The sequence below is a fragment of the Sceloporus occidentalis genome, unplaced genomic scaffold (genome assembly GCF_023333645.1).
Source record: "Sceloporus occidentalis isolate IW3139 unplaced genomic scaffold, rSceOcc1.0.p SCAF_12, whole genome shotgun sequence".
Taxonomy (NCBI): domain Eukaryota; kingdom Metazoa; phylum Chordata; class Lepidosauria; order Squamata; family Phrynosomatidae; genus Sceloporus; species Sceloporus occidentalis.
Window position 1 is genome coordinate 16028678 of NW_028316992.1, and position 18117 is coordinate 16046794.

The 18117-nt window shown below is 41.5% G+C and overlaps 1 protein-coding gene across 7 annotated transcripts in view; it reads right to left on the bottom strand.

Moving 5' to 3' along the window:
- The window catches only part of KANSL1L (KAT8 regulatory NSL complex subunit 1 like), a 61768-nt gene that overhangs the window by 41626 nt on the left and 2025 nt on the right, over positions 1-18117 (bottom strand). For all 7 annotated transcript variants that reach the window (XR_016271770.1, XR_016271769.1, XM_089477673.1 and 4 more), the window contains exon 2: positions 8289-9391. Coding sequence is in view for 5 of the 7 variants with exons in the window: in XM_089477673.1 (XP_089333799.1) it covers positions 8289-9364 (1076 nt within the window). In the remaining 2 variants the exon portion in view is untranslated. The remainder of the gene's footprint in view (positions 1-8288; positions 9392-18117) is intronic.

The window sequence follows — 18117 nt, forward strand, 5'->3', positions numbered from 1 at the left end:
AAAACATATTTAAAAAGAAAACCATTTTTAAAAAACAAACACGCATTAGGAAACAGTTTTGGCTACCTGCCAGAAATTCAGCAGGGATAGACTTGTCTCAGCTGGTATTTGGGCCTACATACTGTAAATAACTGTGTATATCTGTTTTTTATTTGACAGATGAAGGTGATTTGTGGGTAGTGATGTTCAATTCAAGTGCAATTCAGGTAGAAGGTAGGTACCTCAAGTGGTTGTGATACTTACACAGATGAAACAATATTTGGCAAAAAGGAAATATCAGGTAGAAAGGACATTTGATCCTGATAAAACTGAAGAAAGGGAGGGTCAGATCTGAGGACTAGCTCATTTGCTCTCCTTTCTGATCTGATCTAAGAGCCACAAGTAGGGTTGCCATAAGTGAGGACATCCAAACCGGGACAAATGTAGGACAACATTTTCAAATGTAGGACACATTTTTTTAAATGGGAGACACGCGGAAAGTTTGATGCTTTTTTAAAAAAATGTTAATATAAATGCATGTTTCTTAGGCATGATCAAAATGGAGGACATTTTGGCATTATTCCTAGACAGGCAAACTTATATATTATTAATAATAAAATTAACCAAAAATAAAATAAAAAACAAAGGAAACATATATTCTTAGTAATAAAATTAACCAAAAATAAAATAAAAAACAAGAGAAACACATATATTATTAATAATAAAATTAACCAAAAATAAAATAAAAATAAATACACTGAATCCAGACTGACTCTTTTACACAACCCTGCCCTGAAAAAAGAAATAAATAAAGAAGGCCAACTGGAAATGGCCACTCTCCTCCTCCTGCTTTTCGTCTTGTCAGTGATTCCCAAACTTGGGCTCTCCAGGTGTTTTAGACTACAGCTCCCAGAAACCCTGCCAGCTGGCTAAACTGGCTGAGGCTTCTGGGAGTTGAAGTCCTAAAAAACAAAAAAGTAGAGTTTGGGAAGTACTCTCTTGCTGCTTGGAGCCATATGGGGCCAGGAAAGAACCCTTTCCCCTCGCCCAGAGTCCTCCTCCACTCCGCCTCCTCCCCCGAGGCTCTGCCTCCTTAAGGGGACAAGCTCCCTTTTTAGGTCGGCGCGCGATGCGTGGAAAGAAGCGCACGGAGGAGGAGGAGGAGGAGGAGGGTAGCCGGCCGGCTGCATGAGCAGCTGCAGCCATGGAAAGGGAGCGGGCGGAGGAGGCAGCGAAGGAGGAGGAGGTAGAGGCAAGTGGTCGGCTGCTTCTGCTGCTGCTTCTCGCTGCCCACCTCTGCCCGCTGCCTCAGTCCCTCAGCAGCCCACGTGGCCAGCCTGCCAGCCATAGGAGGAGCTCCAGCCTCCGATAGAGCCCTGCTCGCATGGGGCACAGGGCCCGGGCGGATGCCAAAGGCTGCGATGGTGGCGGCGGCAGCCAGAGGGGCCACATCAACAGCCGCATTGGCGGCGGCGGCGGCGGCAAGAGCCGCTGCACAAACAAAAACAGCCACAGTGGCGGCAAGTAAGAGCGGCGGCGCTCTAACCCGGGGGGGCATCCCGGGAGAGAGGCAAAACGTGACCGTGCAGCACGGTCCAAAACTGGGAAAGTCATGCCCCCTACCGGGATATGGCAAGCCTAGCCACAAGTAACACAACTTCATATGACAGCAGGCAGATATCATGGGTTGCAAACAGCTCAAAGGGAATGTGCTTGAGCTGAGACAACTTCAGACAATCTCTACAAAGGCACTATCAAGTGGATCATAGGATGAAGGTCACAGAAGACTTTGCAAAAACTCTCAACCAGAGTTGCTTGAGAAGACCTAGCAAGGAATTAGATTTTTGTGCCAAATGTCCACACCAATGTGAAATTAAAACCATACTGTCTGTGTGTAATGCCTGTTTATTGGACCCAACCAAGTTCCTATTCCACAAACAAGCTTTGGCACACTTAGACTATGGTTTACTGGGAGGATAGCACACATCATGCATGTTTTGTTATATTAAACCATTTCAACAGCTATATAAAATGAGATAATTAAGAGAATAATAATAATAATAAAGATTTATTTATAGCCCGCCCAATCACGAAGAATCCGGGTGGGTTACAACAATAAAATACATAAATTACAATAGAGTTAAAAATCAAACCCTAGACCTACCCCCCCCCCCCCGATATCCAGTACTAAAACAGAATTAAACAATAATAGTATAAAAACATTAAAAGCATTTTTAAAAAGGCAGAAACATAGGCGGGGAAGAATAGACAAATGAGGGGACAATATCTCTATATCTGGGGAGGGTAACTAAGTTGGAAAGGCCTGCCGGAAGAGATCCGTCTTGAGTGTTTTCTTAAAAGCTGTGAGAGTGGAAATGTGACGGATCTCCTCCGACAGGTCATTCCATAATTTAGGAGCAGTAGTAGAGAAGGCCCTCTGGGAAACTGATGTTAACCTAGATTTTTTGGCTGTAGTAGATTTCTTCCAGAGGACCTCAGCATGCAGGGCGGACAGCAGGGAAGAAGGCATTCCCTCAAGTACTCTGGGCCCAAGCCATGTAGGGCTTTAAAGGTGATCACCAACACCGTGTACTTTGCCCGGAAACTAATAGGCAGCCAGTGCAGGGACTTCAAGACCGGTGTTATATGGTCATTCCTAGAAGTTCCCGTGATCAATCTGGCTGCCATATTTTGTACCAACTGAAGTTTCCGAATTTGGCACAAGGGTAGCCCCAAGTAGAGCGCATTACAGAAGTCCAATCGTCATTTAAATGTAATATGTATTCTTTAAAATTTAATAATTTAATACTTAAGATATACTACAAAAAGAATTTAAATATACCTTTGTTCACAGTAATATAAGACTCATAAAAATAACTAGCTAGCTAGCTACTAAATCTTATTTTATCTAAAGGTTGCAACAAAATCTAAATGCTATTTTTTAAAACTTAAACTCTGAAAGTCATGGTGAATGACCAAAGCAGACAAATGTCCCAAAAATTATTGTTAAAATATAATTAAACTATTTACATAATTAAACGCATTTAAAGTTAAAAACCCTTGCAATCAGTTCCCCCAACTGTTTCTGTTGGCACAGAAAAGTTTCCACCTGCTGACAGAAGAAGCAAGGAAAGTGCCAGCATAACCTCCCTCAAAATGTTCCAGAGGCTGGTGGCAACAATCAAGAAGGCCTTTGGGAATTCTGAGTATGGTTTTATAGAGAGAATGGACTCCCCTAGAAATCTCAGCACTCAGACATGCTTATATGAGAAGATATGGTCTATCAGGTAGCATGGATCTAATCTGTTTAGGACTGTATAGATCATTACCGTCGCTTTGATCTGGGGTGAGAAACAGGCTAGTAGCTAGGCTTGTGACAAGAAAGTCGTTTGCTTCCTCTAACCAGACTCAGTTAATGATCTGGCCGCAACTCTCTGGACCAGCTCAACTTTCTGAACGTTCAAGGGCCGCCCCAAATAGGATGTTATTAAGGTATGTATCATATGGCCAGATCAAGCATCTCTATCTTAAACTGTGCAAACACATTCCTCTCCCCACCAAAACCCAAGCATCCAGGCTAAGGACTGAATCCAAGAGCACACCCAGACAGGAAAAAAAAATTCCTGCACAATCTTCATCTTTCCCCCTTCTCCTCCTTTCAAATACCAAACATTTATGTCTTGTTTAAATTAAGCTACAATTATTTGCTGTCATCCACTCAATTTCTATCAACAGTTGATCCAAAGTATAGTAACTCTGACTATTTCAATTTTCTCATTACCTAGGATGAATTCTTGTAGATCCATGGTTATTACTTTTCTTTTATTGATGTTCAACATTAAAGCTTACCTTGGCACATTCATCCTTGACCTTCTTCAGTAATTGCTCCAGGTCTTTGTTGGTTTCTGCTTGTAGTATAGGTATAATGTACATATGTAAGATTGTTGATATTTCTTCCTCCAGTCTTCACTCCTCCTCCTGCCTCTGAGTCTAAGCCTGCTCTGTGTATGATATTTTCTGCATATACATTGAATAAATAGGTGATAGAATGCAAGCTTGCCTGACTCCTTTCCAAATTGGGAACCATTATGTTTTTCTGTCCTGAGTACAGGTTATGCATCAAGACAATGGAGTGTAGTGGTAATTCCATTTCTTTGAGAGCATTCCATAGCTTTTCATGATCTATGCAGTCAAAAGCTTTACTGTAGCCAATAAAACCCATGTAGATTTTCCTTTGGAATTTTCTGGTGCACTCTATTATCCATCATATGTTTGCAATGTGACCCCTAGTGGCTCTTCCTTTCCTGACTCCAGATTACACCTGCAGGATTTCTTGCTCCATATATGGTAGGAGTCTTTACTGTAGAATTTTGAGCATGGCTTTCCTTGCATAGGAAATTAGTGCAATTGTCCTGTAATTATCACTATCCTTCATGTCTCTTTTTTATGTGGGAGAAAGTATACTAATCGCTTCAGGTTTGTGGTCCACTGCTTTGTTTTTCATCTTTGTTGGCAGATTTTAGTTAGAGCTGAGCTTGATTCTGTCTCTGTGGCTTAAAGTAGTTCTATTGGTATGTCTTCTGTTCCTGGTGATTTACTCTTCTCTATTGCTTGAGTACAGCTTTCACTTTGCTTTCCAAAATTGGGGATTCATCTTCCTAACTTTCTTATTCCCATACGTCATTTATCTGTGGAGAAGCCAAAAGGAAGAACTTTGTATTGGTAAAGCTCTTGTCTGATCATGAAGCAAAGGAATTTGCGGTGCTGAGAGTATTCATTGTGAAGATTGATGGATATGAATCAAATCTGCATGATGGATTCTAGGGTGCCCATCTTGAATTTCTTTGGACAGATGTACATATTGATACAGCAAAGATCTAGGATGGGTTGAAGGATGCCATCTCATGTCAGAACTGTGAAGTACCTGGAAAAGACATCATCTCTTTTGGATAGAGGTGGAATGTTTTTCACAGCATCCTTGCATAGCAAGGTAGAATTGTCCCTCTGAACCCTGAAAGGAGTAGTATAAAAAAAAAATGCCAGTTGGAGGAATACTTGATAATTCTACAGCATAAACCAGATATATAATGTCCAGAACCCACAAATCTCTGCTCCACCAGGTGTTGAAGTGGCAATACAATTTTGGGGCCCATAATTGTAGTGGGCCTGTCAGACTGAACAATGGATTCGGTGATGTCCTGCATGTGAAGTCAAACTCTAGACTTGGAGGTTGCTATAGACTTCTTGGATCACGCAAGAGCAATATTGACTCAAGTGAAGACTGTGAGGATATACCAGTCTGCCTTGATGGTGATTTAGACCTGGCAAAAGATGAGGAAGAACTACATCTTCAGGAGAAGCAGATTTACCTCTGTTGCTGATGTTGTGTCCCAGTTCATTTTGTGGGCAGTTAATCTTGCTTTATTAATATGCTCCATTGCCTCATCAGTGCTTGCATGGAATAAGTCAATGCCACCAAAAGTGAAACTTGCTGACCTCAACCAGGTATAATGCCTTAAATCTAATATATTTGCCATCACCTCTGTCACACAATCAGCAGAATTACACACAGACTGCATCTACTGTGTTGCCAATGTGATTGCTTCATACTGCAGTTGCAGGACAGTAGTTTTCGGTTCCTCTGGAAGTGAGGGGAACATTGGGGTAAAATGGTTGATCATGTTCTGCTGTGTTTCTTGTATTATAAGAATATTCATTCCTAATGTACTGATCCAATTTTGGAAAAAATCCCAGACAGACTTGATGGCTTATATCCCTCTCTTCTTTGTTCAGATTCTTCTAAAGAATCTGTGTTTAAGATTGCCAAGTATTTTATACCAGCATGTTCCACTAGGCATAAGTTGGTCAAATCCCACTGTGGCTCATTCTAAGCCTATTGAATGTTATCTGTCATTAATATAGCAGCTGGCTGCTGGATTGCCACTTAAATATATACACCAAAATTCTTGTACCTAGGAACTGTTTTTCATCTTGATTTTCCACTATGTTCTGCCCTTTCACTTTTATGATTGAACTGTGATTGTAACAAAGTTGACTGACTGGAGAAAAAGATCTGAGTATTGGACTCCAGAATTCTGGACATCTCCCAATGGTTTCATGTACATGCTAAATAATATGGGAGGAAGGGTGGAAGCATGAACTGTATCACAGCTAAAGATTTAATAATGAAGCCTCATTTCAGTGAGATGGTCCAGCAGAACAATACTATGATTGATGAAAATGAAAGCTAACAAGAAGATCAGTATAACCAAAAGGACACACTCCCTTTGTCCAGTTCCCAGGCTATTTTATCCAAGGTGACCATAGCAGTCTCTGTTCAATGACTAAGCCTGAAGCCTCCCTTGCTATATTGGATACAGCATACTTTAGCAAAAGGCCATTACCAATCCCAGATGTTGAGAACAAAATCAAAAAGGGGCAACCCCCACATTTCATTGATATACTATTTTATTTTATTTTAAATTATAAGGCACTCTTCGGCCTCAAAGGATCCCAAGGCATCATACAAAATGCTGTAACAACAAATATCATAAAACAATAAAATTATTAAACAGGAAAGTATTCAACTAGCAAATAAAAAAGACAGCAAAAAAAAATTCTGCATTTACAGTGCATTGGGAGAAAATATCATTTTCATTTTATACCCCCAAGATAAGTTCAGTGCTAAGTGTATCCACTACATGAGAATGTTCCAAAGTTAGGTTGCTACCACAAAGAAACCTCTCTCTTTTTAAAGCGCATAATGTATTTCTCTGACTGATGATACCTGAAGATCCCAGTACATGGACAGGATGATATAGCACATGCTCCTTCACATATGTGGGTCCAAATTGTTAAGGGCTTGAAAGGTGACTAAAACAATCTTGAAATGGGCTTGACAGCCAATAGGGAACCAATGTAATCCCTTAAGAATTGGTGCAAAAATGATCCAATAAAACAAGCCAGACTAATTCTACTTGCCAGACTCTCCAACTATCAAAACAATTTGAAGTTTCTGAATCATTTTCAAAGGCAGCTCCATATATAAAATCTTTCTAGTAATTCAACTTGGATGATTAGAGCTGGTTCTCTCCCAGATGCCAAGCCCATTTTTAGATGTTTTTTTTAGTCAAGGAGAATCGACACACACATTTTCAATGTTTTGATCCCACTCACTTCTTCCCTAACTACTAGTTCTCATTTCCTATGAGTTGTCAGGTCCCTAATTCTGTTACAGCATATTAAAGCTGACACATTTTATCTTACTGCCAACTAGCAGTTTCAGATAAAATTGGTTGATTCTACTGAGTTTGTTTTATTCTTTGAAGTAAAGAGCAACAGTATAATACTGGTACAGTATGTTTTTTCCCAAACAGGAAAATGCATTAAACATCCGTTTGTTTTTAATGCCGTTTCAATGGGTGTCTGAAGTCTGCAATGAAGTAGATGAAAATCAGTAATTTGAAAGAAAGTAAAAATAAGAAGTACAATCACCCCTCCTTTTCATGGGGGATTTGTTCCTGACCCCCTCGTGAAAACAAGAGTGTCGCTTATATTCAAGCACCATTGGGTTTGAATATGGGCACGAGTACACAGCCCATTCATTCACCCTCCGTTCGTCCCTCGCACGTAAGCGAGGGACGCAAGTCCGATGACCGCGATAATGGAGGGAGGACTGTATAAGGTTTTTTTTGTTGAATTTTGGAAACTGATTCCATATACAGTAGCCACATGTGACACAGCATTTATTCGTCAAATGCCACTATCTCCCTGCCCTCTTGGCAGTTTCCCCCCAAAGAGGTTTCAGGGACTCTATGGGGGAAATGAGCAAATACAGTGGGCCCTCGCCTTACGGGGGGATCCGTTCCGGATCCCTCTGCGTAAGGCAAATTCCGCCTATGCTCAAGCCCCATTGTAAACAATGGGGCTCGTGCACGGCGGCGTGGCGGCGCACGGGGCACAACAGGCGCACGCGCCCATTCAATTGAATAGGACGCACTGCCCCTTCCGCCCTGCGCACCCCGCAGCTTCAGCATGTATGCTCAAGCCGCGTAAAGCGCGCCCGCGTATGACGTGGGTGCGCTGTAAATATAAAATGCTGCAAGATGCCTGCTACTTGAGCTCCAATCTAATAAACTGTTTTAATTTAGTAAAGCTTGACTGAGAGGTGTGTGTAGATGCTAGTCTTGTGTTATATTAATACAACAGAGCTCCTTACTTGCAGTTATATGTGTCTCACAGATTTATGCAAAACAAGAGCATACAAGAAGGTATACAGAGCCAAAGTCCTGAAATGGTTTAATACTTACACTGCCATAACTTTTCTGGAAACCTGATCATCATCATCTTCACTTGAGCTGCTACAAGTGGCCTCAGAATCTAAACTCTCTTCCATCTCTGATAACACTCCTGCTGTAGAATGAGCAAACACCTTGATTTCACCAGTATCATGTTGCGTATCTTTAATCACATTAGTGTCTGGATTCAAGCTTTCCATTTTAATTGCAGTGCATCTGTAATCGTTGCTACCTAGAATATTGTTTGGATCGTGAAAAGTTTTCATTCTCTGTAGCTGATGTCTCACAAAGCATTTCATTTGCTGGTCACAGTGTTTAACAACATGCTTTGCCAAAATAATTTGCAAATGTTTTTGAGTTCTTTTGGCCCGGTTGAGCAAGATCTGTTGCTTGTTTACACACTCAAGTAAGCGAAAATTCAATTCCTGTGCTTTGCTACTGGGACTACAGTTCATTGTTGCTTCCAGGACATCATGGTGCACTTGATGCAATAAATCTCCTTTTTTTGTCTCAGAATTTACAAATAAGGCCTTCCCCAAAAATCCATTCTTACGATATAACTTACAATTAGGAAGCTGCTTCTCTTCTTCATTACTAGATTCAGTTAAATGTGAATCCAACAGTCTCCCCAAATCTGGTATGTTCTCTGCTGCGCCTGATAAAGCTTCCCCTCTGACCCGTTCCCCAGATTCTGAATTAATAACCTGGCTGGAGTTTTTATTCACACTGTCACCTAAAGGATTTGTCATCTTGGAGCAATTATGTTCTTCAGAGTTCCTTGGTGTACAATTTTTATTATTTACACTGAAAGGTGAACTGGGGTTCATAAGTAAAGGATAATCTTTTGAAGACTGAGAATCAAAGTACTTTAAATTAAAACAATCAGTGTTATGGTTAGCCTGAAGCGTGGGAAGTCCCAACACAGAGCAAGTAATCTTTGCAACAGAACCATCCTTCATCTTCTCTTTTACAGGCCTGGCACTTCCCATTCCTAGGGTTTCACTGGATTCCATAGCTCCTGAAGACAAAGAAGGTGATAAATAGATACCATGACCTTTCATTGCTTTCTCTTGGAGAGCTGGTGTCATAGCTGTTGTAAACAGTTTACAATAAACCTGTAAGAAAAACAAATATGGTATAAGAGTAACATCTTTTGATCTTTCTGCTGTGACGCTGCATAACTGGAACATAATTCTAAATAGTATTTCAATTTGTTCTTTGGAAATCATTTGATCAATGACTGATACAGAATGGCAATTAGGAAAGTTTGGCAATGTGCTCTTGGTAGGGTAGCAGTATTTTCTGTTTCCTACAAAGCATGCATTGTGATACATGGCAGGACCATTAGTATCCATACAATCAGAGATTTCTGAGAGATAGCATACATAATAAAAAGGACAGACTAGCATGATAGAATAATGTCAACTTTCAATAGGCAGTAACCAGTCTTATTCAGAAAAACTGTTCCTTAAAAATGCTACATGCAAGTACAGTCCTCCATCTGTTTTCACGGAGAATCAGTTCTGGACCCCTCCCGCAAAAACGGAAAATCGTGTATATTCAAGCCCTATTGGCCTGAATGAAGGTGCATCCCCACTATCAGTCCTAGTAATACAGAAAATTATTTTCTCTTCAATAGTTCTCCATAATGTCAAGCAAGCCTAAGGTACTCATTTTCATAAATGAAATGCCCCCACATTTTAACCCCCTCCGTTCGCCTCCCGCAGATAGTCAAGGGATATGGATCCTAAGTCCACGAGAACAGAAGGAAGATTGCATACGAATACAGACAACTCCTCCAGTTCCTCTAAACAAGCACTACCTAGGCCCAACTGGAGATTTTCCACAGTTTATAAGAAAAAGCCTGGCATATAAAAAGTATAGAAAATGTATACTAACAAGCTCTTGCTTGGTCTATTTACCATATCTACTTTACCATAATTCAACCTCATATATAGGTCGAGGGCGGGTTTTGAGGCCAAAATTATCGATTTTGAGGTGACCCATGGAGAAGTCAAGGGTAAAACTTAGGTGCACATAACAAAGGATCTAAAGGATGAAGCAAAGGAAAACAATGCCAAAGTTCTTACAAAATTCGAGCAGGCATAACTGTTTGTGCTCACCCTAAAGGCTGGATGGATGAGATAAAACAGGCCACAGATATGGAATGATAATAAATCACTGATTCTCACTGCCCAAAACAAACTTTGGTTACTATTCTAAATAAATCCTGTCATAAGGTAGGCGTAATTCCAGACAAGCTATTCAACCATAATTGTCAGAACATGAGAAAACCACTGTATTGACTTCTGTAAGTTGAGATATCTTGTTTTGCTGATTGTAACACAGACAACACCCACAGTGTTTTCCCCTGTGAAAAGCTGTTTTGAGAACTGGGAGACACTTGAAAATGGAATAAAAAATGGCACATAAATCTGCATCAGAGAGAGGAGAGTGGCAAACACTGGATGCTAAATTTGTGAGAGGAAGTGCTTTCTACTATAGCAAAGCTACTATCTGAAATTCTAAAGACACCAATATTCAATTTGGCATGGGAAAATGTGATTTACCGTACATGACCAGATGCTGAAATTTCCCCCAGCAAGATATACTTTTCTGAATGTGTAGGCACACAGAGGAGAAAGTGCCATATATTTAAAGCTCTAAAAATGTTGTTGACATAGCACTGGCTCAAAGCTACAGCAAGTAGTATCAAAATAAAACGTACTATGCCAATAAGGTATTAATAATGTGTTTGTCAATTTTTCATAAATAAATAAATAAATATTTGTTTTCTCCAGAAAAAAAACCTTTTCCCCCCATGGCTTCAAAATTTCCAAACGTTTTCTATCTCTATTGCTGGTGGGAACAACATCTTATAACGAACCAATTTATTTTTCACACGTAAATGAACTGTGCTCTCAATGGAAAGTATGATGGGAAAATGTTTCTGGCAATGTTGACGTTTTAAAGCTGCAATCCTAGGCTGCACCTGCATTGCAGAAACAATCCATGTTGACACCACCTTCACTGCCATGGTTCAATGTTACGAAATTCTGAGAAATGTAGTTTTCATATATTTAGCCTTCTCTGTGAGAGCTCTGATGCAACAACAAGCTACAGTTCCCAGAATTCTACAGCACTGAGCCATAGCAGTTGAAGTGGTATCAAACTGGATTATTTCTGCGGTGCAGATGCAACCATTGACACAATTGTTAAGGACATGGACACATGGAACACAAAAGGACATGCCTCAGAAAAATGTGTACAGGATTTGAGTATAAAACTGTAATCTTGCACATTTACTAGAAATGAAACAAGGATATGGCTGTAAAAATAGCTCTGAGCCATTTTTGCTCCTATAAATGGCATTAAATAGATGTACATCAGATACTGCCAACATCATTCCTTTGTAGGAAATGACTCCCTCAAAGTTCTCTTGGTTGTGTCCACATAAAACCACTATCTTTTAACATTCAATTTAGGAAGCAATTCCATGCTAAAGTTACACAAATTTAAAAGTCAGTCTAAGTCCCCAGATCAGCATAAGCTGAAGTATGCTATCTGGGGTATAATGCCAACATAATAGGAACATAAATGCATAATTTGCAAATATTGTGCAGAAGGCATGCTGAGAGAGGCAAATTTAAGTCTTAATCCTATTATACAGGCCTATGATGAAAAATCATTTCTTAGTTTTTAATATATATTTGAGTACCAAATTAAAAAAAAAAGCCAAATTCCTGTAAAACCAGCATACATTTTTTAGAAAAAGGTTTTATGGCCCTCAATTTTGCAGGCCTATGGGATTAGTTTCAATTACAGCAGACCCACTGAATGTATGATGATCTGGTAAGTTAACTTATGTATACTCTTTAACTCCCTATTGTAGCTGAAACTAAATAGGATTCAGGTCACCATTTATCTTACATTCACTCAGGATGGGCTTCTGAACAGAAGGTTGGGCCAGGAGTTCTCCCAATATCAACGCTCCATAACTATGATAACTCTAGCCTCTGAGCCAGGCACTTTCACATGGATGAGCAGCCAGGCTTCTAAGATATCACATTTCTTCTGGTTACTGGGGATGAAATGTGACCATGTAGTCATTCAAGATGGAAATGGATGGATACGGAGAGATGCCAGGGCAACAGCTAGGCAATCTGTGCAGTACAGCAAATGCACATAGGGAAGTTGTGGCTGGATGGACTGTGTGAAGTAAATGTACAACCATGTAAAAGTATAACTATGTAACAGACAGTCCATCAACGAAACAGGACAACTCTCTCCCCGACTGGATGAGACACTGGTTGAGATCCAAGATCAGAAGACATATCATGAAGCTCGGCACAGGCAGAACTAAGAAACATCTCCTCACTCCCTGCAAAACCCGTATTTTAGCTGCAGGAACCCCCTGCAACACTGCCTTTTACTGGCTGGCAAATGGAGGAAATGACAGAGAAGCATTCAGTTATATTTCTATAACACAGCAACAAGGTATCCTCTGGACCTCCTAGGGTTCTTCCAAACCATGGATAAAATTCAATGGGACTAGGAGCAGAGTCCTCAAAGGAGAAGAAGGTCACCAGAGGACAAGTGCACAGCAGCAGTGGAAAGAGCAAAAAGAAAGAGAAACTGTAAGGGAGAGAAATCAAAGCAGGGTCCAAATCAGTGGACAAAACCCAAAGCATGCGTGCAAGCTGGGACTACTCACCTACCCACCTTCTGTCCTGTCCAGTTCCTACATCTATTCTCATGGACAGGATGGAAAGGATGTCAGCAGCTTGGCCAGAAGAACAAGGCAGGAGGAAGAATACATTCACTGAAGACACTGTGTGTACTAAAACTCACTGTCTGAATGACACCAGAAAGAATTTGAGGAAGGTGATGTTAAATAATTTATTACTAATCACAGACCTCTGTAGTGATTGAAGCACCAATTTGGATTCAAACTTTTTAAAACCTGTGGTGAGGATGCACTGGCTGATGAAGCAGCAGCAAGTTTAGCTTCCAAGCTGCAGGAGATGGATGAAAATGGTCATTACTCGGCCAAACTGTTTTTCAGTGTTGATGAGACCAGTATTTGGGGGGGAGCCTGACCATACCTAGATTTCTGTGGAAGAGAATATTGCACCCAGCTTTAGAATGGCTGTGGCTTCACTCTTCTCTTAGAAGGCAATGCTGAAGGCAATTACAAACTGCGTTCACTGCTAATTTTCCATGCTGAACATCTAAGGGGCCCTCTAAGAGCTATGTGAAAGCACTTTTGTGTGTTTGCTGGTATGCAAACGAGACAGAATGAATGACAGATCCCATCATTCAGCAGTATTTTGCAAAGGAGCTCCACACTGAGCTCAAGGAATATTGCAAAAAGGAGGGCATTCATTTCAATATCCTGCTGCTTTTGGACAATGCCCCTAGCTGTCCTGCAACCACCCAGAATACATATTTTGTTGTTTTCTACCCACAAAACACCATCTCCTTTTTGCATGGGTTCCATGCACCAATGTGCAATTCAATTTTTCAAGTCCAACTACCTTAACTCTGTGTTGATTTAGTGAGGCAGACAAATGAATATGACATCACAGACAATTAAAAGGCTTTTAATATACAGGATGCCATACAGTTAGTGATAGCAACATCCAAATGCTGTCTGCTGAAACTGATATGTCCACAATTTTATCATGTCTCTGCTGCCCTCAGTATTGAAGACATATCACAAACAAAGCCAGTGCAGAAAAAGCAGAGTCAGACTGGAAGAAGAACCCATACAGGAAGTAGATTCAAGCAATTTCTGGGATCTCATGGAGAATTGTCCAAGGAAAACCTAGTAGAACTAGAGAAAGAGTGGTCATATGAAGAAGAGCAGGCACCCTCATCACAAAGCTAGGAAGAGCTATCAGAACATCTAGTTCATAATCTAAGCATCAAAGTTTTGTGAGAAATGTCATGTCAATGTTCCTTTGATACTCAAAAAGAACGATATACCCAAACAGAAGTTCAGTTGATCAGTGTGGAATAAAACCATTGTGGCTACAAAAAACTTCTCAGCCAAAAATAACAAAAGATGCAGGTAACTCTGGGGCCCTTTGTGACAGCAAATGTTTCAATGTCTGCTGTTCTTCCTTCTGTCAACAGAAGTCTAACTTCAGCTTTGAATGAAGCTCCTTCTCTATGTAATAAGCTGGTGATCAAAGATCACCAGTTGCTGTGTCTTATGTTCCTTATGATGTGCCTTCCTGACTCCTCTAAAGATGAAGATGTGCTGTTTCTGTCCTCCTGATGTGCTTTTCCCCCTTGGCAAGCCCTGCTGGGAAGGCCACAGCAGATGTGTTGCCTCTGCTCCTTCTGCGGAAGGCACAGCAGGAGATGTTCTAACCCCTTTCTCTCCTGATGGGCTTTCTCCACCTGGGAAGATGCTGGAGAAGGAACAGCAGAATACAGCTCTTTCCAGATGCTCTCTACCTGTCTTCTCCTCTGAAGAGGAACTATTGTCTAAAGGCAAACCAACTCACTCCCAACCAAGCACCCTTGGGATCTGCAGTTGCTGCCTCTCTTTGTCCTTCTGGAGAACACCTGCTTGCTTCTAGTAGCAGGATGAATAAAACTGCTAACTTCTTTGCTGTTTCAGCTCTGTCAGAATGTACACACACACACACACCGGCTCCAATGGTTGCTTATGGAACTGGCTCTCCCTATTAATATTGGTCTCAATTTACACTGCAAGTGGAGGAACACAACCCCAACATAAATCAAGAACTACCCACACGTCAAGGGCATGGCGTCTGTTGCAGCAATTCAGTTCAGTTCAATAACTTATTATGGACACAGATCAGCACATTGTTGCAGCAAAATGAAGAAGACAATGAAGTCGGCTGTAGCCCAACAAAACTTTTTAGTCTTTAAGGTACCGTAAGACATTTATTTTCTTACAGGATAGAAGTTGTTATTTCTCCCTTTGAAAACTGCTACACAGAGTTCTACCACAAGTGCCTTCTGCATTCCCTCCCACTAGAATGCAACTTTTTCATTTGCTAAAAATGTTATTTCAATTCCAGTTAAAAGGCTGCGTCTCACACCACTTTTTCTCAGCAGGAATGAGATGTGCTGCCAGCTGAATCCTTTCCACCCTATTTATAATACATAAACAGCCCTTCATTGCTGGCTATCTTGAATTTTATGCTTGTTATAACAGAACTTCCTTCCAGAAACAAGAAGCTTCCCTTACCGTGGGCCAATAATAAGCACAGAGTGTGGTTGCTTGTTATCTGATCAGTAGCTGAAATGAAGACCAGGATTCCCACCCCAACAAACACAACTGAACTTTGATATACTTGAATTTTGCAGTTACATCAAGTATCTGACTTCCATTGTAGCCCAACGGTTCCCAAACATGGATCCTTGGAGGCTCTTGGACATCAGTTCCCAGAAGCTCTAGCCCTCATAGCCAACAGCAAGTATTCTGGGAGCTGTAGACTAAAAACGTGAGAGAAGACGTAGCAGAAGAAATCAGAATTGGTGGTAGAGAGGACACTTAAAGATATGTGGGGAAGACATGTCTTCCACTCTGAGAGCATCTCTAAAGAATAGGGTATAAATAAAATAAACAACAATAATAATGATAATGATACTGGGGAAGGAGTATCTGTGCTCAATTACAGTTGCCCCTCCAAGTCGGCGGACTTGAAATGCGCAGACTTGGAAATCCTCGGAGGGGCAACCACTATTAATCTTAATGGGGTGTGCACCCTGAATACATGTGCCCCATTCAAACCTATGGGCTTGAATATGCGCAAGATTTTGAACTCGCAGGGGGTCTAGAACGGATCCTCCGTGAGTTCAAAGGGGCAACTGTATTGGAAAGAGTCCTTTGCTTTGGAGTGGGTCTTATAGTTTAAATCTCTACTTTCCTGGTCCATACCAGTCTCCAGTCGTTTACAGAGGCATGTGGCCTCTGTAGACCCCTACACACACACACCAGCTACACCTTTCTCTGCCCTGATGAAGGATTGAGGGTCCCTCTGCTCTGGGGTCCCATGCACCTGATCACCCTGGGAGCAGCAAATGAGCAGCTGGCTGAGCAGCAACCAAGAGGCCTTTTGTCCACATCGGCCTTTGCTGCAAGGCTGGCATGGGTGAGAGGCTTCTCAATTGCTGCTCTCTGGGTTATGGGGTGCAAATGGAACAGCGACTGAGCAGTCAATCAAACAGCGACCAAAAATATTCTCGTCTGTGGCAGCCTTTGCTGCAAGACCGGCACAAGCAAGAAACTTCTCAGTCGCTGCTCAGCCAACTGCTCGGTTGCTGCTCCCAGTGTGACTTGGTGCAAAGGAAGCAGCAACTGAGATTAGTTGTTTTGAATTTGCAGCAGAACAGCAGACCTAATTGGGGGTGATAGGATTATCACCCAAGAGGAAAGGGGGCAGTAGCCCAAAAAAAGTGTGGGGATCACTGTCCTAGATAAAACTACAGTGGGCTCTCGCCATCCACAGATCTGAGCATCTGCCAAGGGCAAGCCTCGTTCTTCTCAATGGCAGCGAATGCACACATCTGCATGTCACACCACCATTGGGGCCAACAGAACTTGAGGTCTGACTTTCTTCTTATCCACGGAGGGAGGGTGGACTCATCCCCCACTAATACAAAGAGCTGGCTGTATCTGTGCACTGTTCATCAGTGCATCATCAATTCAGACAGTTGTGGTGCGGAGCTGATGGCTCTCTGGCCCTCCAGATGTTGGACTCGAACTGCGAATCAGCCTGTGACAATCTGGCAAATGTGGAGAGACAATGGGCTTATCAGTTCAACAACGTAAGAAGGACCACAAACCACCAGACCTGCTCTTCTGGTACTACAGAAGGATCAATTCACATTGTGGAAATAGGTGGCACATGTCAATGATCTTTCAGCACATCCCCAATGTAGATAGCCTAGAGCTGTCAATCAAACAAAACGCAGAGTCCAGGCTATCTAGAAAGTCTATAGAAGTTACTGTATATACTCATGTATAAATAATTGACCCAAAAAACTTGAGTCGACCTATCCATGGGCCAATGTACTTTTACTCTTATCTTAAAAGGAACCATCCCCTGGTGAAAGGCAAGAATGTCATCTGTTCTAGAAGCACTGACCCTCCTCTACTCTTTTATCCATCCAGCCTTTAATGTGAGGAGAAACAGTTATGCCTCCTGCAATTTTGTAAATTCATTGGCATTGTTTTCTTTGCTTCAACCTTTAGATCCTTTGTTATGTGGCCCTAAGTTTTACCCTCGACTTAAAACACGAGTCATATCAAAAGCCACATTTTTGACGCCAAAACCTACAGTCGACTTCTACATTAGTTTGACGTATATAGTCGAGTATATACGGTAACTGTTCCCTTTCAATTCCCCCTGCCCCCCTGGTATTTCATGGCAAATACCTTTTATTCGGGAGGCAATCTGGCCAGGACACACATTCTGGACTGTACAAGGAAGCGCTGCTGATATTTGATAGAGTTTTACTGCCAGCAAGCTTCCTGATCATATCAATATACAACATGAGGGCAGGCTCTTGGTGTAAAATGCACTAGACCCATTTTGGGGCCACAAGATTAATTCCCAGTGGAAAAGGAACAAGCTCCAGTTCATGGATGTACTTATATTCAATACTGTCAAATGGTAGCAAACCATCTACATTCTCTGTGTTTCCCCACTGAGGCACTTGGGCTGAAAGTATATTCAGCACCTTTGAGACACACAGATTTATTTCAACGTTTCGGTGGATTTCAATCAGAACGGTGCACCTGAAGAAATCCATGACAGCTCATGCTAAGCCAACGCGTCTTGAAGACGCTGCTGGA